Genomic DNA, 23,587 nt, shown 5'->3' on the forward strand with positions numbered 1-23,587 from the left:
ATTGCAGAGCAGAGAACAGCTTATGTATGACTTTGCTACAGGGAATGTAACTCTGCTTCTGCAGATGCCTTTGGGGGTGGCTCTCTTCTAGTTTTAACTCCTTTGCTGACTGTTTTCTCTGCCTTGACAAAGACGTGGCAGTTACTGCACCTGGCAAAGCAAGCACCTGGGCGTGATTAGGAGGAAAAAGAGCCGTTCCCTCGGCTGGAGGGGAAAAGTGAAGTGGGACAAGACTTGGGAGTCAGCCCCTTCTGGGAGACAAAAAAAATCTCTGCAGGGAGATGCAGTGGATAAACTGGCAGAGATTTTTTTTTTTTTTTGAAGCAGTCTTTATGAAGTTAATTTTATAAGATGATGCCTTTCACTTCTCCTGACCTATTATAATAAAGTGTAGTTACCAGAATGGGCTTTTCATTTCCCATTATAAAGGACACGGTGGGATAATGAATCCGTCTGCCAGACGTGCTTGCTGTTCACACCTTTCTCCCAGTAATGGAGTCTACATGACTGGAGACAATTTCTCCTTCCCCTGTTGAAGATGTGGAAAATCTGTGCTGGTGAAAGACACAGAAGGAAAAAAAATCGAGGGGAAACGTGAGTTTGTTAAGTGAGTGCTGGGCAGAGTTAATTAGAGCATTCCATGCAAACAGAACGTCCCAGTGCTGTCAGGGTTGCTGGGTTCCACTTCTAAAGCCTTGGATGTTGTGCTAGAAATTGCTCAAAATTGATTGCTGCTGCTTGAATTTGGTTTCCGCGCCGTCCCCCTGCAGTCAGACAGCCCAAGGGCTTGGGGATGGTGGCAAAGGTCACAGTGAGCACCTCCCTGAGGTGTGAGGGGCTGCTGGGGGTGGGACAGGGGCTGCAGGTGCTGGGTGCCGTGTGGGAGAAGCCAGGAGGAGCCAACCGAGCCAGGACAGAGCTGCTGCTGTGGTGGAGCAGCAGAAGGACCAGGTGCAGCAGGGGATCACTGAGCTCCTCTGCAGTGCTGACACCTCTGCTGTCCCAGGGCCCAAAAATGAGTCTTGGAGGAGCAGAAAGCCCCTGGGGAAGCAGCTGGGCACCCTGCACCCGGCCACCAGGGCTTGGATCCCACCTTCCTGGCTTCTCCTGAAGACTGTGGAATGTGTCCCTTGCTTGGAGGCACCCAAGCCAGGTGTTTGTGACCAGGGTGTCACAAACAGCACAGGCAGCAGGAGCCAGAGCGTGGTTCCGTGCTCAGATGTGCAATGCCAGCTGTAAGGATGCCTCTGAGTTGGGTTTGTGGTGAGTGGGATTACAAAATCATCATCTCCAGGAAATAAGTGTGTCCATGAGCTCTCCAAAGCCCTCCCCAGGCTCTTCCTCTGGATTGAGGCACCCTGGGGTGCCTCTGTCCCTGCCACCCCCTGGCTGTGGGGCCCTGTCCACCCACGTTCTTTGAAGGTTCTTGCCAAAACAGCATCTTTTGGATGTGTTTAGTTTCCTTTTTGGAAAACAGGCTCCCTCTGTCCAGGCTGAAGAGCTTGGCCCCACTGGGGCTTTTAGGGTGTCTTTGGTTTGCAAGGGGAGCACGAGGCAGAGGTGGAGCTGCTGCAGCAAGTCCAGAGGAAGCCACAAAGTTGATGGAAGGGCTGGAGGCCCCTTGCAGGGCCTAAAGGGGCTCCAGGAGAGCTGGAGAGGGACTGGGGACAAGACCTGGAGTGACAGGACACAGGGAATGGCTTCCCACTGCCAGAGGGCAGGGATGGATGGGATATTGGGAAGGAATTGTTCCCTGGGAGGATGGGCAGGCCCTGGCACAGGGTGCCCCCCTGAGCCACCCCGTGCCCTCTGCTCTCCCACACCTTTGGACTGTGCCCTGGATCTCCTGCCCAGCTGATCCCAGGTGCATCCTTGCAGCCCTTTCCCAGTCCTGGTGCGTTTCCATGCCCGAGCTGCAGTGCCAGGGGATGCTGCACAGGAGAACACAGGGCATGGGAGCTCCTTGGGAAGCAGCTTGCAGGAATGGGCACCAGCCTCATGAGCTCCAGGTGGGCATACAGGGATCTGCTGGGCTGCTTTATTTCTCTTACTGTCTCAAACAGCATCAATTGATCTGGGTTTTTTCTTTTTTTCCCCCTTTTCAAGCCTTCTCCTTGCGTACTGGAAACCCAAACGTGGCAGAATCGGGTTCATGCTCAGAGCCCAGAAATGGAAGTGGCCACTTTAATTTGGCCGCTCTCCAAAGCGAGCCACGGGCTGGGGGAGAGGGAGGGAGAGGGGTGTTCAGTGCTGGTTTGCAGTTTGAATCATAAAGGTGTTTAACACAGATAAGGAAATGTTTAACTCTGTTATCTCAGCAAGGTTGCTTTAAAAGGTGGCTCTTCCCAAGAGCAGAAGGAAGATTTTTTTTTTTTCAGCACATCCCTTTCCCAGGTTTGAATATTCATTACATCCCTTATTTTTGTATTTATTTCTTTCCCCTTTTCTGCTCTCTGTGTACTCCACAGCTCCAGGTCCCTTTTCTGCCCTCCCAAAGCCTGGGCTTGTCCTGTGCAGATGAAGGGAATGTCTGGGCTGCTTCCTCCCTTCTCCTGCCACAGCACCTCTCTCCAGGGTACCCAGCTGAGCTTCCCAAGGGAACTTTAATTAGTTTTCCACACAAATTCTGCTGCTCAGCAGCGTGGAGGGGCTCAGGGAGGTGGAGTGAGGTGGGGATGGGGCTGCTTTTGGAATGTCATGTTCAAATGCCACTCTGGGCTTCTGCTTTGGGGTTTTTGCCATTTTTTCAGTGCAAAAAAATGTCATCTGTGGGCAGCTGCTTCTCCATAGGGAGCAAAGCCAAAGCCTGCCTGTGCTGTCTCCTGGAAATATCCCACTCAGGGTTCTTAGTGTTATAAGGTCGCTTTTTGTCTGAATTAAGAACAGGAGGTGCGTAAGAAAGGAAAAATATGCTATTTTCTTGCCTTATATTGTAGCCAGTTCTTGTTCATTCCCAGAATTTGGCCCTTTGGGGGCTGGCAGCTGGGGCATTGCAGAATCTGGAATGTTGAAATTATGCTGGACTAACTTCTGAGCTTGTGTCTCAGCCTTTCATCAAGGCACAGTCAGGATGATTATCTCCTTGCTCTTAAAATTCCTCTGTCTGTTGGATTTCTTAGCTCCTGCTCCTTCACGGTGCTGTTGATCCCTCCACCCCCCTGTCTTTCACTTGTGTGGGTATTTTCCAGTCTCACTTCACGAGAAGGTCCTGAACAAGCCTCTAATGAATCACAGCTTTCTCCTCACGCTGACATCGTGTCCTTTATTTGCATCTCTGTTTGCATCATTATTTTTTTAACCTCGAGCCTGCTGCAGCCTTTCTCCCTCTCCCAATCCAGTGGATTCTCAGCCTTGGGATGTGATTGCAATTAAGGCCCTTCCATCCCAGTCCCTCGCCTCCCCTGAGGCAGTCCCTGTGCCCCAGGCCTTTGAACTGTGCCAGCAGCATTTCTGTCTGCACCTTGTTCTTCCTGAAGAAATCGAGGGAAGGCACAGCAGGATGACCATCTGTCTTCTCACCTCTCTTCTCTCCTCCCCCAGCAGTGTCCTGAGCACTTCCAGGCATCTGGCAGAGGACAGGAGATCTTAAATTTGCTGCAATTAAGGACAGGAGGAGCGTTGTCCTCTCAGGAAGGGGCTGTTGTGGGACTGACCCTTACCGGGCATCCATCATCAGCTGCCTGTGAAGATGGGATGTTTTTTCTGCCCACATTCCCATTTATGAGACACCAGGGAAGCTGGGAAAGCCACTTCTTGTCCTGCTGCCCATCAGTGGTCTGTGCACACCAGACTGTGCCCTCACAGTGATCTCTGGGACTTGCCCAGGGGTGTTTGGACAGGTCTGGGCCCTCTTCACCCCTCATCTTTTTCTCTTTTTTTGGCATCCTCTTTATGAAACCTCATCTGGAAAAGGAGCAATGTTGACTTTTCCAAGCCCAGGAAGGCCAGTCTCTGCATCTCAGCAGGCTGGGCCTGCTCACAAGCAGCACCATTGATCTGTGCCAAAATTCACCTGTAAATCCAGTTCCAGGTGGGCTCCGTGGCCCCTCTCTGCTTCACTTTAACCCAGCTCTTGCTCTCCCCACTCTTTGATCCCATTCCAGTAGCTGAAGGGTTAAAAGAGTCTCGGGGGGGGGGGGTGAGGGGGTGGGGACGAGGTGTTTCAGCTGCTCATTACTCACTGCCAACTTCCCCCAAAATCATATTAATTTCACGCTGTCACGCAGGACTGCGCCGTCTCTCCCGTCAGCAGCCGGGAGGGTGACGGGGCTGGGGGGAGCGTGGGTGCCCCTCATCCCCTCCACAGTTGCCCTCAGGGAAGCTCACTGGTGGCCTCTTTCCTCACCCAGGTACCCACCCAGGTGGGGCTGGGGCCGCTCACCTTGCGGGGGGAGCTGTGGAGCGCCAGTGATCATTTTCCACCCCGCTGCTTGGGCAAAAACCCCATGAAATTGGGTCTGCTGCAGCAGGGAGGGAGGGGAGCTGCCAGCCTGCCCTGCCCTACCCTACCTGTGCTCAGCTTAAAAGTTGCTTTTTGACCGCTTGCCTCTGTTTTTAAACAGCAGCAAGCACAGCCCGGCTCTGCCCGCACAGACCCCGAGCTGCCTTTGCCTCCTGCCTGGTTTCTCCCCCTTTTCTGCTGCTTGCTCGCTGCATCTGCCAGAGCTGTCGCCTCTGCAGGGCCTTCCTGCCCTCAGCTGGGACTCTGACAGCTCCCCCAGGAGCTCAGCGTTCCTGAGCCCGTCCTGGCTGGAGCTCGCTCGCCGTGGCAGCCGTTCTGCTCTGTCCCCTGCCAGTTTTATTATTCTTGCCCCTAGAGCTCGTCCCACCTTCTTTCCAGGTGTGTGCTTGCATTGTTCTGTGGGTTGTAAAGGCAGGATGATCCCTTCCTCTCTTCTCTCATCATGGCCACACTTCTTGGAGCTCTTGGCAGGGGACAAGGTGATTCCCAGAGGTCTCTTCCAACCCAAACCATTCAGTGATCCTGTGAAATCTCTGTCCTCTTCATCCAGCACTTTCTGAGTGGGTGCAGAGCAATGAGCTTTCCTTGAAATGGACTGGGAACATCATCACTGAATCCCATGGTGGCTCAGATGGTGCTGGCACCAATCGCTCACTCCCTGTCCTGCTGTCTTCTGGGACTTTTCCAGGTGACCTGTGAAGACAAATCCCAGCTGCCTCTGAGCTCTAGCAGCTGCTGTGGTCAGGGCAGGGGTGACCAAAGGGAGCAGGAAGAGAGCCACTGTGGTTGCTTGGGTGACAGCCACACCCCCAGTTTTGGGGACAGGATGGGCAAATTGGACTGGTAGCAGTGGAAATACACCTCTGCTCACAGGGCTTCTCCAGCAGCAGGAGGAAATGGGATGTTCTGCTGGCTCTGGAGCGTGGTGGCTGCCAGCCTGCCTCACCAAGGAGCTGTTCTGTGCCTGCTTGTAGTGCTTTGCCCTGTTCTGCCCCCCGGCAGATGGTGCATGTGGCCAGCCTGGGCTCTCGGGGACAAGCCTGGGCCCAGGAGAGCTCAGCACCCTCGTTGTGTTTGAGTCACCACAGCAGCTCCCACGTTCCCACTGCACTCCTCGTGTGCACTTGATCTTCCCTCCGTGTTTCTCTGTTCTCCTGATGGAAATAATTAATCAGGTTATTTTTCTAAGTCATCCTGCAGCTTTGCAGGGGCAAGACTTAAATAAGGATTCTCTTTAATGCAGAGCTGTGTTAAAATAGCTGTGTGCCTATAAATACCTCTTTGCTTCTATATTTATTCTCCAGCTCAGTGCAGGAGGTTCTACAGTTGAATATGAGATTTACTTTTATATTTTTGGGGTTGTTGATGCAGCTGGTATCTTAACAGCAAGGCTGCCTTCTCCAGAGGATGCTCTGGCTACACCTTTGGGTTCCTTCTGTGTTTCCTGCTTTGCCAGTTGTACAGATTTCCTCTTGTCTTTGAGAGGAGCTGGCTCACGAGAACCCTCCAGCAGCAGAGATTTGCACCAGACCCTCCTGCGAGCGCTATTTTTAGCATAACTTATTTTTTTGGACCAGAGCTGCGCTCTGATCAGGATTTTCAAAAGAGCCCAGGAGAGATAAATCCCCAAATCTGAGCACTGTTGGAGCTGCAGGTTCCTTTGAAATCCTGACCCTCTGGTGGTCAGGGCAGTGACTTGGTGGCTCCTAAGCCGTGGTCCCACAAGGTGCTGCGTGCTGGGAGAATTGTGGCTTAGGAGTGCAAGCTCTGAGAAGGGCTTTGGGGGGGCTCTTGTTGAAGGCTGTGTGAGGACTGAGGTTTCAGGAGGGTTGGGATGTAGGGTTTATGCCTTTGTGCACCTCAGGGACAGCTGCCAGGGGAGCGTGCTTTGCTCCTGGTGTGGTGCAGGGAGGTGGTGTGGGGGAAGATGTCCTGATAGAGCTGCTCCTTTCTCCACCAGACTTGGGTGCCTTTTGTCTCCCCCAGAAAAAAAAAAAATCTATATATATACTATATATATAATATATATAGTATTAATTATAATATATATAGTAATTACAGTAGGATTAAGAAGGAAGGTGTTGGATAGGGAATTTGAGAGTGGCAGAGCCCAGGAAGGGCTGGCCCATGACAGCACAGGGGACGAGAGCCTTGCTATGACCAGAACCAGCTCAGAGCTCTGTAAGGTGGCCTGAGAGAAGTAGCAACAAGACCTGAATAATATTAAAGTGGGTTTTCCACCTCCATCCTGGTTTGGGATGACATCTTCCATCACACATCCACCAGTTATCTTTAAATCCTCTGAGCCACCAGCTCAAACTCTTTTGGGGTGGCTTTGAACTCCCGAGCTCATGTCAGTGTTCAAGTTCAGCAGCACTGCTTAAACCTGGGGCTTCCTAAAGCTTGTGGTGTTCCCTGTGCCAGCTCTGCACCTTCCCCTGTGCCTTGGGAACTGGAAATTGTGAACCCTGAGGGGTAAGATTTCAGGAGGAAGCCTGTCCCTGCTTTAAGCAAACTGAACCATCGTTGTCTTTAAAGCATGGCAATAAATGTGGATAATAGGCAGGTGTCCTCTCCAGGAGGTGTCAGTGAGGCCTGGGTGCTTTTCCTTTGTGGCACTGACTCTAAAACAGGTTTATGGCAAGAAGTGGATTAAAAAATACTTCCCACCCAAGTGGTGCAGGCTCTTCCATCAGCAAGGAGCAGGAAACAGAGCAGGGGCAGGCACGGGTGGGAAGGGCCATCCCGGGATCTCACTTTGCAGTGGGACCAGGAGAAAAATGGGAACGAATCTGGAGCTGACCGTGTCCATCCCTGCATCCTAAAGGCGTGTGAGGCTGCTGGGTGGGGCTCTGCACATCCCTTCTCCTGCTGCAGGGCTCTCATTCCTTTCTTCCACGCTAAAATTCTAAAATTCCAGCGTGGTCGCTGGCTCTGGAGGGCGGAATGGCTGTGACAGTCACACCACAGCAGCGGTACCTGGCTGCCCCAGGAGCCAGGGAAAATCCTCGTGGGCTGGGAGGAGCAGGGGGCTGAGGAGCTGCAGAGGGAGAGGCTGCAGGGGCACGATGCTGCTCCTGCCAGCGCAGCAAATCCAGGGAAGGGAAAGGCCCCTTTTCCCACCAGCCTTTAAATCATTCTCTGCCGATGGTGGATTAAACACGGCAAAATTAAGAAACCAAACCTGGCTGCAGCACCTGGTTAGGAATGACTTAAGTGGAGGGATATTAAAATTTAAGACTTGCTGCTGTGCTGCTGATGGAGGATTTTAAAAAATAATAATTACTGTTGTGGGGTTGGGTTTTTTTCTTCTTTCTGCTTGGTTTTCAGGATTGGTTTCTGTTTAGCGTGAGGCCTAATTGCGTAATTACACGATAGACTGGAGGAGAATTTAGTGTGTGTAATACCAGTTATAAAGAAGAGCCCTAATTATGTAGATCTTCTCAGGTAAATAATACATCAGGGGCATGGAGTGGCCTAATTACTGTTCTGAAAACCTGCCTAATGACTAATTTACTTGGAATTTCAGAACGCTTTTGATAAGGTCCCTCATAAGCAACTGTTAAGGAAAATAAATCGAGGAGGGATAAAATGTTTTGCTGTGTTTTTAAACAAGCCAGTTAAGCCACGGGAAGCAGCCGCTGCCTCCTGCTCCAGCACCTTGAGGAGAGGGAAGATCTCCAGGCTGCCTCCTTCTGTGGGGCCAAAGCTGTTGTGTTCCTGATCCTGCTGCCTCTGTCCACTAAAAATGGGATTCGTGGGTAAATTCCCAGCTCCTTGGGAGAAGCACATCCATGTCCACACAGTCCCTGGCATGTGCAGTAGTTGTGGTGTTGGGTGTCTAAGTAATCTTTGAAGATCCGTGCCAAAACTTGATAAATCCGGGAGGAGCTGAACTTGGAGATTTCCCCAGGCACTGAGGGAGCGAGGGCAGTCCAAAAGGTGGCCCAGCTTCCTGGGACTGTTCCCTGGTGGATCTCATGGGCTTCCTCCATTTGCAGCACTGTTATTCCAGGGAGCCTGGCTTTGGACCTGCCCCAGGAGGCTCTGGCAGCAATAAGGACAGGTCTTCCCCAGAAAGCTGGGCTTGAGCAGGGAGCTGTGGCTTGGAGCAGGCGGCAGCACAAGGCTGGCACGGAAAAAGAGGAATCACATAAAGCAAAACCCAGTTGTGCTGCAGCAGCAGATCAAGGGGCCTCCAGACAAAGAGGCTGCTCCTGGGCAAAGAGGAGAGGAAGCTGGAGAAGCTGTGGCTCTGTGGAGTAAAGGCAGCGCAGCCGTGGCTGTCCCGTGTCCCGCTGGCTCGTCACACGGATGTCACACGTGCTGTGATCATCCAGCAGGACAGAGAATGAGGGATCAGCTTTGCACCAGGGACCTGCTTCCTGCTGTCACTTCAGCCCTGGGCTGGGGGGACACTGGGACCCCTGCTCTGCTGCCAAATCCCTGCAGCCCTGGCTCCACCAGAGCTGGAGGGAGCCGCAGTTTGGCTTGGCTCCAGAATCCAGAGATTTCCCTCCCACCTGGTCCTTCTGTGTCTTCATTTGCTGATTTGCAGAGGTGAAGGAGACATTATTGATGATGATGATGATAATGGGTAATAGGGGAGATGGGTGCCAGATTAGTTCCTGAACTCTCTAACAGGATTTAAGCTAACAAGAGAGAGGAAGGCTTTTTTCCTCCCTCCTTTCCTTTCCCCTCCTCCTTTCAGATATTTCCTGTGCTGGGGATAACAACACCAAGGAGTGTTAAATTGGCTCTGAATGTCCACCCCTGGCTGTCCACATTCTTGTAACGATTTCATTAGCTTGAATTATCCACGTTATTTTCTTGTAATGGGATTAGCCGTCCTGGAGTCAGCTGAAGTCCTGGAGCGGGAGGCGGGAGGGCCCTTCTGCTGCGTATTCCATTAACTCCCTCATGCAGGGGGTGGAACTGGCCATGGCTCAGCCCAGGGGCAAAACCATTTGCCAGGGTTCTGCCTTCCTCAAGGAGGAAGAAAGGAAAAAAAGGACCATCATTGTATTTTTTTCCCTCCCCCTTATCATCAGCGAATGGGTGCAGAGGCAGAGATGGGCAGGGCCATCGTTTTTGGGGACAGGGAAGGTCCTGTTTGGGGGCGAGGGGGGACAAAGAATAAAATGAAGAGGAGCACTGCAAAGGGACTGAGTGAATTCCATGTGGCTGCAGCCTGCTCCCGGGGCTGAGGCTGTGCAGGGAGGGCAGGGCAGGACTTGTGTCTCTTTTGGGCTCGCCATCCCTGCCCGGAGCCGTTTGGGATGAGCGGGCACGCTGCCGGCTCAGCCGCCTGAGCTCCGGCCTGGGGCTGCCCGCAGCCACGAGGGGGGATTGGGGCAGGGCTCGGGATGGGAAGGCGGCGAGGAGAGGAGGAGGAGGTGGTGGCAGTACATGGCAACCCAGGAGAAGGTTGGCAGCCTTGGTAAAGGTTTTCATCGTCAGTTTTTCAACATGGTTTTGCTGTTTAGTTTTTCTTGAAGGAATATAAGCCAGAGAGGGGGATTGAGGACAGCTCTGTGCAGTGGGCTCTCTGTGCACATCTGCAGAACACTGAGGGTGATTTTTGTGGCTGTTTTCCAAGATGTTCTGTGGTTTTGGCAGTGGCCACATTCATGGTGTCAGTTGTGCTTTCCCCCTCAGAACTTGGCAGCCCAAGAGTCCTTGATCATCTCAGGGCTTGGGGTGCACCAAGATCAGTGATGAACACATCTGTGTGTTTGGGGCTTGAAAATATCCGTCAGGGATGGACAGGGCCTGTCCCGAGGATCTGGCAGTTTAAATGCTGCTCTTTGGGACGAGGAAGGCGTTGAAATGGAGGGAACACTTCCCAACTGGAGAGATGTTTACTAGGAAGAAATTCTTTGGAAGAAACTGTTCCCTGGGAGGGTGGGCAGGCCCTGGCACAGGGTGCCCAGAGCAGCTGTCGCTGCCCCTGCATCCCTGGCAGTGTCCAAGGCCAGGCTGGATGGGGCTTGGAGCAGCCTGGGACAGTGGAAGCTGTGGCAGGAGGAGGAACTGGATGGGCTTTAAGGTTTCTTCCAACCAAACCACTCTGATTCCACGTTTGCCCTGATCCAGAGGTACCTGTCCCGTGAACGAGTGGCCATCAGGGCTGCCTGAGGCTGTGGGGTTTTCTGGACACCAGGGAAGAAGGAAGGGGAGGGAAGAGGTTTTCTGGAGCCCACCTGTATCCCCATGTTCCTGTGTCCAGTGGCTGTGCAGGCACCTTCTGGTGAGCAGGCAAAGCCACATGAGCTGTGTGTTGTCCCTGAGCTGGAATGTGCTGTTTAATAGCAATATCCTAGCCTATAATTAGCAGGCAAAGGACTTGCCTCCCAGCTGGCCCATGCCAGAAGGATGTCATTACAAGCCCAAGGAGTGATGTTCCTCTGACCTGCAGCCAGCTTGCAGTGAGGAGCAGAAATCTCCTTCTCCTCCCTGTGTTCAGCCAGGGGAGCAGGATGGCAGCTGGAAGAGCTGCCAAAGCAGCAGGAGAGCAGCTGATAGCCAGCAATGCCATGGAGAAATGCTGCTCCTCTCGTGGTGGGAGGGAGGGGATGTCCCTTTGGCACCTCTGGGATGCACCCTGTGTTCCTGCCGAGCTTGGAATGGGTGACGTGTCAGCTTGTGACTGTCTGTTCTGCAGCCCTGTGCATTGTGGCTCAGCCAGGGCCAGCACAGGCTTTTTCTGGTTTCCCAGCAAATCTGGATGGGCACAAAACAAAGGTTCTCGTTTAGGAAAGAGGAGTTGCAGTGTTTGTCGAGGCTGTCATCCCTCCCAGCCAGCAGCAGGAAGCCGTGCCAGGCCTGGGAGAGCGAGGCATGAGGACAGATCTGCCAGGCAGGCAGGGCCAGGGGAGCCCGGGCACAGCCACGTCCTCCACACCCACCCACACCTCTGCCCTACCCTCCTGGTCCTGATTCCTCTTGGCATTTCAGAGAATAGCTGTTGGACACCATTTTTCATGGATCTATGGGCAGGAAGCCGGGAGGGGCTGGAGCAGCCGTGTGCGTGGCAGGTCACCAGGGGCTCTGCAGTCCTGCTGCCTCTGTAGCAAAATTCTTTGCTTTTGGCCCCCCCAAACCTTCCTGTATTCATTGTGAGTAGCTGTATGGGCAGGGGGGTTTCACAAGAGATTTGGGACTGCTGCACACCTTGGCCACGTTCATTACCGGTGAAATCCCATCCTGGTGTGGTGCCATCAGGAGCTGCGGGGCTGTCCTGCCAGAAATCCAGCCCCAGGCTGGGCACGGGGACCTGGTGGGCTCACAGGGACTGAGGTTAAGTCTTGTGCAAAGTTAAGCCAGGCTGACTGCAAACAAGTCAGTGTCTCGAGATTGAAAGGGCTTTGCTCCCACAGCCACCAGGTCCCTCAGGCCCGGTGCAGGGGCTCAGGAGCACTTGGAGAAGGCGTGGATGGGTGGGTGAGTGTAAATCCAGAAGCCACTCTGGTTACACCCTCACTGATGCAGGAAACGTCCCTGTGAACCTGGCCTGGTGCCGTGCTCCGTGCTGGCAGCAGGGTCTCTGATCTGTGCCCAGTTTGAGAGGAGAGAGGCACCAGCACCCAGGGGAACCCCCACCCTGGGGCGCCTGTGGGTTTTTTCTCTCCATCTGTGCTGGAAGGGGAAGGAGCTGGCAGCAACACCAGCCATGACTTGCTGTGCTCCCCCCGCCTCCAGAGCCTTGCCAGCCTTGGGAGCCCATTTCGGACAGCTCAGTGGGATCTTACGGAAAAGCTGCTTTCTCCCCTCCCTTGTTACTCTCCTCCAGTGTCACTGGGGTGAGGTGCTCCCTCCTTTTCCTCCTCCCATCCCCGCTCCCGTGCCTTTGCCCAACCCATGGATGGCCCTGCTGGAGCCTGGGTGCAGCTGGAGTGGGAGCGAGCGCGTCAGCACCTGGCTTCCCTCTGGCTTCCCTGGGCACGGGAGCCTGGCACGGCGGGGGGTAATTGGGTTTCCTTCTGCCTCTGCCCCTCTCTCCCCCCAGCTCCAGAAGCAATAATTGGAAAAGAGAGGTGTGAGTCTGTGCCTGGCACCGGAGAGGAGAACATTAAAGGCCGGAGCTCTGCGCTTCATTCGCAGCTCCTGGGCTGGTAATTGCTGTGTTGTGGTTTCTAATTAGCGCCGCAGTGGGGGGGACTCTGCTCCACTGCGCGGCCCCACCGGGGTCAGCCCTGTCCTCTCACCCCTGGATCCATCCCTCTGGAAGCCCCTGCTGGCTCCCACTGCCCAGGAAAAGCTGGTGGCCAGTTCTGCTCTGGATCTGGATCAGGTCTCCACTGCCTCCACACCTCTCCCAGTGTGGGTGGCTGGGGAGGAAGGAAGAGCCACTTTCTCCCAGCTCTGTCGTGGCCGCTGTGGGTCAGCACAGCTTCCCTGGCACCCTGGATCCAGAGCCATCCTGCTCCTGTGGGCATCTCTTGGCCCATCCTGTGTGCTGGCTCTTGGTGTCCAAAGGCCACGTTGGTGTTCCAGTGCATGGACTGAGCGCTGTCTGAGCCCTCCCCTGGAGCAAATGCTCTGTTCCTGTTCCTTCAGCAGGTACTCTGCTGCCCCAGGCAATGCCCTGGATATTTTTCATGGAGAGAGAGAGAGGTAAAGATACTGGAGCATGCCCATGGCTCCTGCCTCCTATTTTTCCTGGCTAGGTGGGCACCTCCATGGCTGGGGAGCTCTCGCTGCCTCTCCCTTCACCCGACTGCGGCCTTTGAGATGCTCCAGGGACCTTGGCAGTCCCTGTCACCCCCACCCTTGCAGGAGGACCTCTGGAAGCCACAGGGTGCTCCTGCTGCTCCTGGCTGTGAGCGTTGCCCCCAGCTGAGGCTGCTCCCTCTCCTGCGCTCGCGTTTGTTTGTTTGTTTGCGGAGCTCCAGCTCGGAGGGGGCAGGAGGGAGAGCGGGAGGGAAAGCACCGAGCGCGAGACGTGCGGATTCATTTCGAAGCTTCATAATGGTGCATTTACACACCACGTTGCCTAAGGAAATTGGGTGGATGAATGCCTGGTCATGCTGCCAGTGCAGCAGGTTAACTCCCAGGATTTAGCTTATATCATTTCACGAGAGCGTTTATGGCCTTTACTGTGTTTATTCCCGGGTGCTCTTTGGCACCGCCGTATCCCAGGCTCCTTTTGTGTATGCACGCCTGTGTGGAGATTTTCAAATAAAATAACACATCTCTTCAGACCTGGGCCACGTTAAATATTTATTGCCTGCAGTTTGTGCATATGTGTTAGATAAATGGGTGGGAGGGGAGGGGAGGAGAAGGGGAAGCGGGAGCTCGGCAGCAGGGGAAGCGTCGGCTTTGTCCTGGAATTCCTCCAGGGGATGGCACTGGAGAGGGGTGGCTGCCACATGCTGCCTTTGGGTCTGCTTCGAGGCTTTTTGGGCAAAGTGGGATGGCTGTGTGCTTTGGTGCTCCAGCCACAAGTTCCTTCTCTGGGACAGGAACCCCCTTACCTCCCCATTCCACTGAAAACTCCAAAACTTGCCTGAAATGCTGTTGGATATGGAGTTTGTTGTAGTCTGCTGCATTCTCCTGTTTTCCTTTGTGCATCCAGAAAGCTTAAATAAAACCAGTTTATTCCAGCCCAGAGGCTGCAGGAGGGGACAGGCTGGAGGGTTAGAGCGAGGAAATCCAGTCATAAAAAATGCCCAGGATCCCTGGAGGGGAGGGGTGACACCTCTGGGGATGGAGGAGCTATTCTTGAAACAGCAATTCCCTGTGGGGCCACGCTCTGTGTCCTGCCTGTATCCTGTGCACTCCAGCCCCTCTTTAAAGGTGCAAATAAATCTGTTTGGGTGGGATTTGGAGCGGCCCTGGTAACCTGGAGATGCTCTTTGCCTGCCCTGAGCAGGGCCTGGCATTCTGGCTGGATCTCCTGAGGGCAGGAGAAGCAAAGCAGTTACACTGAAGAAGGTTTTTGTCTTGTTAAGGTTTATATCCAGAGCGATCCTTGAAATCCAAGCTGAGGTTTTAGCTGGTGGTATTTGCTTGGGAAATGGGGCTTGCAGGGAGGCAGAGTGGCTGCAGGACACCTGGAGCAAGATTCCCCTGCTGGGAGAGACCCACTCAGTGTGGGTCTGCAGCGGGCACTGCCGAGGTTTGTGGGAAAGGGCTGGTTCTTCCCTTCACCTCACGCTGTCTCTGCTTTTCCTTGGATTCACAGCACCTTTGGAGAGCTCAAGACCGTCCGGCTGCCCAAGAAAATGGCAGGAACGGGATCCCACCGGGGCTTTGGCTTCGTGGATTTCGTCACCAAGCAGGATGCCAAGGTGAGCTGTGCTGCTGCCCTGCTGGCACTGCCCCAGCCGGGGGGGAAGGGGGCTCTGTCCCCCCCGATTTGGGACAGGCTGGTGCTGTTCCCCAGGAAAGCTGCACTCAGGCTGTGTGGGCAGCAACAAAACCCACAACCCAAGCCATAATGGGGATAATTTTGGTGCAACTGGTAAAATAACTCAAATTTCTTGTAATACAGAAGGACAGGAGCTTCTTTTTCAGGTTTGTCAGCAGCAAGGTGAGACAGGATGGTTTTAACCCAACATTAACACACCAGGAAACCTCTGTGCATGTCCCACCTCCACCACCACCTTGACATCAGGGCAGTTTTGGGTATGGTGGCTGTTTCCTAGTTTGTAACCTGGGCAAGGCTCGTGTTCACCAGTTCTGTGTGGTTCGAGAGCGCCCTGGGAGCAGGGGCTGCCCTGGTGCTTTCCCAGTGACTGTACCAGAGGAGCAGTAGTTATGACTTGGCCCAGTTCATTTATTTTTGGAAGCTTTCCTGTATATTTAAGTTCCATGCTTTTAGCAGAAGCAAGGGGATTGCAGCCTGACAGTATCCTGCTCTTACCCTTTGCCAGAGGTTCTGGAGCAGGGTGCATTCCATCCTGCTGCTGGTTCCTGGTGAGCTGTGCAGGGTCTGGAAGGGAGTGGTTGTAAGCACAACACCCACGATGTTACTGCTGAAGGAAAGGTACCACGTGACCCCCCCCAAACTCCAGATTTTCAAGGCTGTGAGCACAGATGAAGAGAGGAGGGGGAGCCAGCCAGAGCCTATGTTTATGTTTTTAGACAGCATTCATTGATCCAGGATCACAAGGGACTATTAGATCATCCCTTCCAGCCTGACCTCCTGTATAACACAGTACATGGAGTTTCTTTGTTAGTCCTGTATTGATCCTAATTCAAACTTCCCTGTGCTCAGCTTCCCTCCTCCCCCTGGGGGTCAGCTGGGGGTGCAGGGATCCCCCCAGGAGCCTGGTTCCTCTCCCTGTACCTCGAGCTGTGCCCGTGGCTCTGCTCAAAGCAGCTTTGCTTTCACCTCTGCTTCACTCCACGGTCGTTCAAGCTTTGTTCCTGGGGTTTGAATTAATCTTTTCTCAGGGAGACTTGAGGCTTTTGATGGAAAGGTGCACAGAGGGACCTGGCTGTGGGGGCTGTGAGGCAGCACCCACTTTTCTGCTGCTTTCTGGGGGAAACAGGTACAGGCTCAGTGTTTGCCTCCCGTCCCTTTCCATCCCTCAGGGACTGATTGCAGCTGCACTGGACAAATGGGAATCTCAGTGACAGGAGCCCATCTCTGGTGAGGGGAGAGAGCCAGACAGGGCTCTGGATCAGGGCACCGCTCCCCAAGCTCACGGAGGGGAGCGTGCAGGGAGAGAGCTGCCCTGTGGAAGAGCTCTCAGCGGGGTTTTCTTCTTTCCCAGCAAAGCAGCTCTTCTTCCTTCTTCATCTTTTTTTTCCACCCTCGTCTCTTTGAGGGATTTAATTGTCTCACAAGTGGCACATCAAGTACACTCCATTGGCCGTCTGGAAAAGGATGCACGGTGTATTGATGAATAGGATCCTGAATATTGTAAACACGCTCATAATTGGCTTAGAGTTTATTGCTGAGTGAAATGAGAGAGGAGGGGAGTGGGCCTGGAGACCTCTGAGCTGAATAGCTCTGACTGGCAGTGACGCTTTTGCTCAGAGTGGTAATCTGGAAATTGCTTATAAGCATCTTATAAAACATGATGGGTTTGTAATAGAATAGTTAGGCTGGCTTTGTTGGGCATTTAAAGCCTGTGACCTCCCCTGTTTGTCTTTTTCTCTGAACAACCATGGCTGCTGTGGGAGCGCACATGGAGATTTTCCACAGCCAGCACAGAGATGGGGGGCTCCCCCTCCCATCTCCCCGAGGCTGTGCCTGCAGATCTGCCCCATCAGGCTTGGTTTGATCTTCTCAGCCGCCCCTGGAACTCAGACCCACTGGCAAAAGCAAATTAACTCCAGCCAAGGAAGCGCTCACCATCTCCTGACGTTCCCTGTGCAGAATTGTTTTTATTTTTGAACTATTAACTGGAAGCTGAGCTCCCACTTTTCTCCCCTGTTGATATAAAAATACATCTGGTCTCCAAATAGAAATTGCCCATTTGGGAGAGGCAGCCAACGCTTTCAAAATGCACACACACAGAAGGAAAAATCCTTGCGTGCAGCTGGCATCGCGGAGAGCATCCTCAGCTGGGACTGGCTCTTGCGAGGGAGGGATATTTATCAATCTCCTAATGTTGTTGACCCTTTGTCCCTCTAATGATTCCAGCCTGGAGGCTCTTTGGCGTGAGTATTTAATAGGGCAAGGGGGAATCTGGAGGCAGAGCAGCGCTGTCCTCAGATGAGCGCAGCGGCCGGGGCTGGAGCTGTCACACCCGGGGCTGACAGACGCCGCTCCCGGCCTTCCCGGCTCAGCAGGCTCTGCCCCAGAGCTCTGGCTGCCTCATCCCAGCAGCCTGGCCTTCATGGGGGTTTATCAGCCACCTCTTCACTTGGAAATTCCCTTTCTGAATCCCACAGATGCTTTTAAGCTGCTGTTCCAGCCTCTCCCTTTCCTCTCCCCGCTTTTTCCCACCACGCTGAGCCATAACATTCAGCTTGAACCAAACTTCGCAAAAAATGCCCAGAAATGGCATCTTTAAGCATGCTCACATCCTATTCTCCAGGAGGAGAAGTCCACAGGCTTTTCATGCAACCCCTGAAGCATCTGGAAAGCAAATAAGGCCCGGGAGAAGATTTGCCAGGGATCTTCAGGCTTCGGTGTGGCCTGGCAGAGGCTGGGTTACCAAATGCAGCCGTTTCATCAGAATCGGGTTTGGGCATTTAAGAAGGAGCTTTTTGTGGCCCCTTAAAGGTGTTGGAGGATGTGAAGCCCTGGCAATTGGAGGTCTTCTGTGGGGAGTCTCTTCCTTGGATGGGCAGACACCAGACCTCCCTTTATCCCTCATTTGGATACAATTCCACAAACCTCCAGCCCCTTTGTTCCTCCAAAGAGGCGTCCTGGGAAGGCAGATGCTCAGGTAGAGGAGCTGCACCCCAAAAATAGCTCCTGCTTTCTGTGAAAGCCAGCCTGCTTCTCCTCATTCCGTACTTGTCACCTAATGAAAATATTTTTTCCATACCTGTCTTTTCATTTGCAATAGCAGCAGTGGCAGATTTCTTCCTCTCCCTGGAAGATTTCCAGCAGTGTGGATGTATGGGGAGGGCATTTCTCCCCTTCATCCCTTGGTCTTTTAAATCATCACTGACATCATCATAGTCTTTTTTTTTCCCCCGAAAAAGTCTTAATTCCTCTCAGAGCAGTGAAGAGCTATGTTTTGTCTTTTAGCTCGTTTCCAAAGAAGTGACATCCTTGTGATTGTCACCTGAAGTGTGCAGCTTCTCTTCTGCATTCCCAGCTGGAAGACAGGGAGCAGAGATCCCAATCCAGGCTGGAGCTCTCCTTCATCCTGGGTGCAAACCAGCTCCTTTTGGGGATGTGTTTGGCCAGGAAGGGCCAATGTCACCAAGCTGGTGGCAGATGTGCCTCACCCAGCAGGTTACTTGCACACAACACAACTTGATGGCAGCATCTGCCTTCCCTGTTGCTCCTTCAGGGCTGCCAGCAAAACCAGAGGGTGGCAATCCCATGAGGAGGTGGTGGTGGCAGAGAAGTGGCTCAGAGGAGCAGAGCCCACCAAGTGCCACGCTCATCGTGGTCTGCCCTCCTCCGTGACCTGTGGAGCGCGGATGGGCTGTGTGCTGTCACCCAACCTTCCTCTTCCTGCTGCTGTGGGAAGGAGAAATTCAGAACTAGGAATTAACAAAGGAAATGCAGTGTTTAGAGCTGTGGGTTGTGTGCCAGGCTTTGCAAAAGGCTCCTGGTGCCAATGCAAACAGCCCTTACAACTCCCTCCCCCAGGGTGTTTGTTTAAGCCAACACATTGCTCTGCTAATTGGGAGATAGGCCTTGAAAACACAGCAGCAGCAGCAGCAAATAAAATCAGCTGTAGCTTGCAGCCCTTCCAGGAGGAATGTGCCCTGGAAAAGGGGGCACTCTGCCCTGCTGGGATCACCCCAGGAGCTGGGGGTGGTGGCATAGTGGGAATTCCACCCAGGCCATGGAGCAGGAGAAGCTGGTGCTCCTCGTCTGTTTTATAGCACATGAGGGTTCTGTGAGTGACAGGACTTTGGGAGGAGAGGAACACTCAGGTTGCTGGGTGCTGGTTACTGAAATGAGGGGTTTTTATGTGTTTTTATGTGCTGGAGCCCAGCAGTTCCAGGAGCGTCCTGAGGAGCAGCTGCGGGCAGCAAAGCAGGACAAGTCCCTCTGCCCAGAGGCTTAGCTGGGGTTCTTAAAAGAGCATTTTGGGCATTTCTCTCTGCCTGTGCCCAGCCTTTCCTGTGGAGCACTTTGTGGGCCCCTGGGGATAAAAATCTTTGGCCAGCGTGTTTGTGTATTTGCACCGTGGGCCCAATCCTGCTCAGTCCTGAATTTCCTTGAAATCCTGTGGGAAACAAAGGCAAAATCAAGCTTGTCTGGACTGAGCCACTGTTTTCTGGATGTCCCTGCTGGTTGCCTGCAGACAGAAAAAGCCACCTGAGCTCTGGGCTGGCTGGCACGTTTGTAGTCAACATCACACAGAGATTACAGCTGTATGGGTGTTATCAAACAGGATCTGACACGAGGAAACCTGGATTTCTGCATCACAGCAAACCACCACAGGCACAAAGAGCAGAGGACTTCTGGGTTGGCTTCTGCTCTGCCACATTTGCTGCCACCATGGCCAAGTCACCAAACAGTTGGCAGGAGGAAGGCAGTTTTCCAACTTGCTTCCAGAGCAGAAAGGAGCTTCTCTCACACCTGAGCTGTGCTTTCCTGTGTTCCAGCAGAGCAGGGTGCTAGAGGGTTGTGAGGTTGCCCATGAGGGTCGTGGTTTGCTGTTGACCCACCCAGTGCTGCTCCAAGGCTCCAGAGGCTGCAGCATTCCCAGCTTAGGGTGCTGATTCCAGCCCGCTCCCCCATGAGCAGCAGCCTGCAGGAAGGGTGATGGGAATTTGCTCTGCTGCAAGCACAGAGAAGATAAATGACCGAGTCAAAGCCTCTGATGGAGATGGATCCTGCCCCATCAGAGCAGAGCACTCAGAGCAGGATGTTCTCTGGTGGCCTTTCCGCTCCAGGGCAGAGGGAGGGACAATTTTGCCTTTCCTCCCATGAGCCTGTTCTTATTTTCTCCTTTAATATTTTTTTTCTTGTTTTGATTCTGCAGAAAGCCTTCAACGCCCTGTGCCACAGCACTCACCTGTACGGCCGCAGGCTGGTGCTGGAGTGGGCAGACACGGAGGAGACGCTGGAGGCCCTGCGCCGCAGAACCGCCGAGCACTTCCACGGTAACTCCTGCTGCCCTGGCACTGCCCCGCCTGGCACTGCCCCGCCTGGCACGCGCTGCAGGCTGGCAGGTAGATGCTGGAGCCTGAGGATGCGAGGGGGAGGCAGGAGGCAGCCAGGCCAGGGCTTTGTCTGACAGCTCTGCCTGGGAGCTGTTAACTCTGCGTGTGCCACCTGCCAGCCACAGCGCCTTGGCTCCCTCCCCTGCGTGCTCCCGAGCTGGGGCCAGGCTCTGTGCAGGCAGCACACGGGTTCAGAAGGACAAATCGTGTGGCGATGGGTTGGGATGCAGAAGGGGCTGCTTGGCTCAGGCTGCTGGGAGTGACAGCTCCGCAGATGACAGCACTGCAGGCTCCTATCGACAGCCATCGACAGGCACAAATGCATTGCTTGGCAAATATTTATGTAGGAAGGGCTCCCCTGGGCTGCAGGGCTAAGCTGGAGATCAATGCTCTTCCTCCTGCATCCTCTCCATCAGCACGTGCCCGTGGCCCGGGGCTTTGGCAGGAGCCGCACATCCCGGTTGTTCAGTGATCCTGACTGATCCAGTGATCCACCTGCTCCTGAAATAGCACGGGGCCGGTTGTTGCAGGCGGGGGAAGCTGCAGTTGGGTGCTGGCAGGGCTGAGGGGGGATGTGCCCACCCAGAACCCAGCACTGCAGCGGGGACACGTCGTGCTTGCTCACAGGAACGTGGCTGCCAGGTGAGGAGGGAGCTGCCCCCTGTCCCTTCTGTGGGTGTGCAGAGGGTGATAGTGATAGAGAGGGGGGAAAAAAGGCTGCCAGCACTCTGCCTTCAGCCCCCTGGAAGGGGGATGCTCCTTCGGCTTTCCTCCCTGGCATAGCTGGAGGCCGGTTTTCCCACACGGAGCAGGGATGGAGAGGACGCAGAGCACACACAGCACCCAACAGCCAGGCTGGGACCACGCATCTCTTCTCACTGGTGACACAGACCAGAAACCAGGCTTTTTCTTACTGATACCCATTTCCCCACTCTCCTCCTCTCCCCACAAGGCACAGGAGCAGCTCAGACAGCCCCGTGCTGTTTGTGGCTGTCCCATGAGTTCTCCTCTCCCAGCACAGGGCAGGTGAACTGTGAGGGTCTTCCCACAGCTTTGCAGGCCCCAGTGGCCAGGCCCCTCTGGGGACCAAGCTGGGAATGGGAAAGAAAAGATAATTTGGGGTCTTCAAGGCTCAGGAAACAATCAAGACCGAGGTCTGTGGTGTCCCCAGCCCCAGTGTCAGCCCCATCATCTTTGTCACTGTATTTCCAAGTCCCGACCTGGGCTGTGACAGATGTGTCCTACCACTGACTGCTCTCTGCTACAATTATGCACCTTATTTCCAGAGGCCATTTAGAGAGATTGGGCTCCCAGTTCCAGGTCTCCGCTGTTATTTATGAAGGAGAGGTCTGCTCTCCCAAATCTTTTCTCCATGCAGGCGTTTGTCATGGCAATCAAGCCACTTCTGAGCCATCTTTTCAATAGGTCTAATAGATGCAATAAAATGGAATAGGCTTCCTTCCCATTTTGTGTAGTTTTCAGGTCGTTCTTTATGGCTTGTTCTGAGGCTTTGTAATGTTCCAGGGGGAAGCAAGGAGCCCAGGAGTGGTCACTGACTGCCACGGGTGGGTTCAGTAGTTCTGTCAGGAGTGAAGCCACAGCCCAGCCCTGAGGCCTGGGACCTTGGCCCTGCACTCTGTGCCGGCTCCCAGCACAGTCTGGGCAAGGTTTAAGGCTTTTTGCTCATTTCTGAGAGTATCTGCTCTTCATCCTGGGGCAGGAGGGTCTTACATGAGAGAAAAAAAACCACCTTGAGTTTTGTTTGCACCCCACTTTTCATTTGGGGAACCCACTGCTGCAAGGTGGCTGCAGAGCCCGAGAGCTGGGACAGGGACAGGGGAGGCTTTGATGCTGCTCAGGATAAATTTAGTGACTCTTAAAATGAGAAAGAGAAGCCAGGGGAAGGTTGGCCGCAGTTGTAGCTGGATCCTCTAGAGCAGCCCCTAAGCTGGAGCAGCGTTGTGGCGAATGCCGCAGCAGGGCAGGGACAGGTGACAAACCCTGCCAGCAGCAGCATCTTGGCCCCGGCTCGGGCAGGGGATCCTCCCTTTGGAAAACAAGGGTCGCTGATGCCATTGAAAGCGGCAGGGTGGCTGTTCTGGCTCTGTGACCAAGGCACGCCGCTGCCCTGCAGCTGCATTTGCCAGCCCTGGGGCGGGGGCAGCCGTGCATCTGTGCCCTGTGCAGGAGGAGCGCTCCAGGCTCGCCCCTGCGCTTCTCCCGCATCCCCAAAGCACGGAACCGCGGCTCCCCGAAGGCCTGGAGCAGCCGCAGCCCCGTTCCTGCCCGGGTGGCTGGAGGAGCGGCGAGCTGGGGGCGGCTGGGCGAGCACTCGCCCCGCCCTGCGCGCTGCGCTGCCTCCGGGGGCCGGGGCCGTGCGGGGCCGGCGCTGGCTCCCAATCGCTCTAAATTGCCATCGACTCGTGTTCGTGCGCCCTGCCGGGGCTAACGTGGGCAGCCAGCTGTGCCGGGCCGCTCGTCCTGCTCCTCGCCATCGATCAAAGAATTAAATTGACAGATGGGGAATTTCGCCACGCCGGGAGGGCGAGGAGCGGCTTGCGGGGGGGTTATAGGGAGGGAGGTGTGTGAGGAGGGGGTTCAGTCGTGAGGGGCTGTGGGTGGCGGTGAGGCGGCCGAGCCCCGCTGTGGCTCCTCCCCGGTTATTTGCAGTTGCTGCTGGCAGCAGGGTTTGCCAGGGGAGGCACGGTGCTGGTCCTCCTGGCGGGGTGGGAAAGTCTTCCCTGCTGCCATCACCTTTGTCACATCGCTCCTGCTTTTGGCCGCAGACCCCCCGCTTTCCTTCTCCCTCACCTCCCAGCCCCTGGGCTCCCTTTTTTCTCCTTTCTCCTTTCCTTTTTTTTTTTTTAATATTTTTTTTTTTTCCGAGAGCATCTGTAACTAATGCAAACACATGCCGGAGCCGGAGAGTAAAACCCTGCAGGATTAGCGTGGCATCCGCAACCCTGCCACGTTCTAATCCCGTGGTAATCCCCCTCCCGGCCCACCCCCGCCGGCTTTGCCCATTGTTTAAAGGAAGCAAATGGGATCGTTAGCGGGCAAACCTTAACCAGCTTGGAGCAGCAGAACGGAAGTCGAACCAATTCCCAATTCGCTTCCCCGCCCTCCTGGGTTTTTATTTTCCCCTTGTCAGGCAAGAGTGGGATGCTCCTGGTGCCCCCCGTGGCCGAGCTGGTGAATCTGGGGGTGCAGGGGGGGATTTTCCCTGCCAGCCCCCTGCCCATGCCACGGCAGGTCCCGCTCTGCTGAGGGATGCTCCCTGTGCACAGCATCCCATATCCAGCTCTTCCTCGGCTGTGCAGCCTCATCGTTGCGGGATCTCCGTGCGGGGCATCCAGGGTCTGGTTG

At 54.4% G+C, this 23,587-nt stretch overlaps 1 protein-coding gene across 3 annotated transcripts in view; it reads left to right on the plus strand.

Moving 5' to 3' along the window:
* RBM19 (RNA binding motif protein 19) overlaps positions 1–23,587 on the plus strand; it is a 52,698-nt gene that overhangs the window by 19,961 nt on the left and 9,150 nt on the right. For all 3 annotated transcript variants that reach the window (XM_069030972.1, XM_069030971.1, XM_069030973.1), the window contains 2 exons: positions 14,649–14,754; positions 20,041–20,161. In XM_069030972.1, the coding sequence (XP_068887073.1) occupies positions 14,649–14,754; positions 20,041–20,161 (227 nt within the window). The remainder of the gene's footprint in view (positions 1–14,648; positions 14,755–20,040; positions 20,162–23,587) is intronic.

The sequence above is a fragment of the Aphelocoma coerulescens genome, chromosome 15 (genome assembly GCF_041296385.1).
Source record: "Aphelocoma coerulescens isolate FSJ_1873_10779 chromosome 15, UR_Acoe_1.0, whole genome shotgun sequence".
NCBI lineage: Eukaryota > Metazoa > Chordata > Aves > Passeriformes > Corvidae > Aphelocoma > Aphelocoma coerulescens.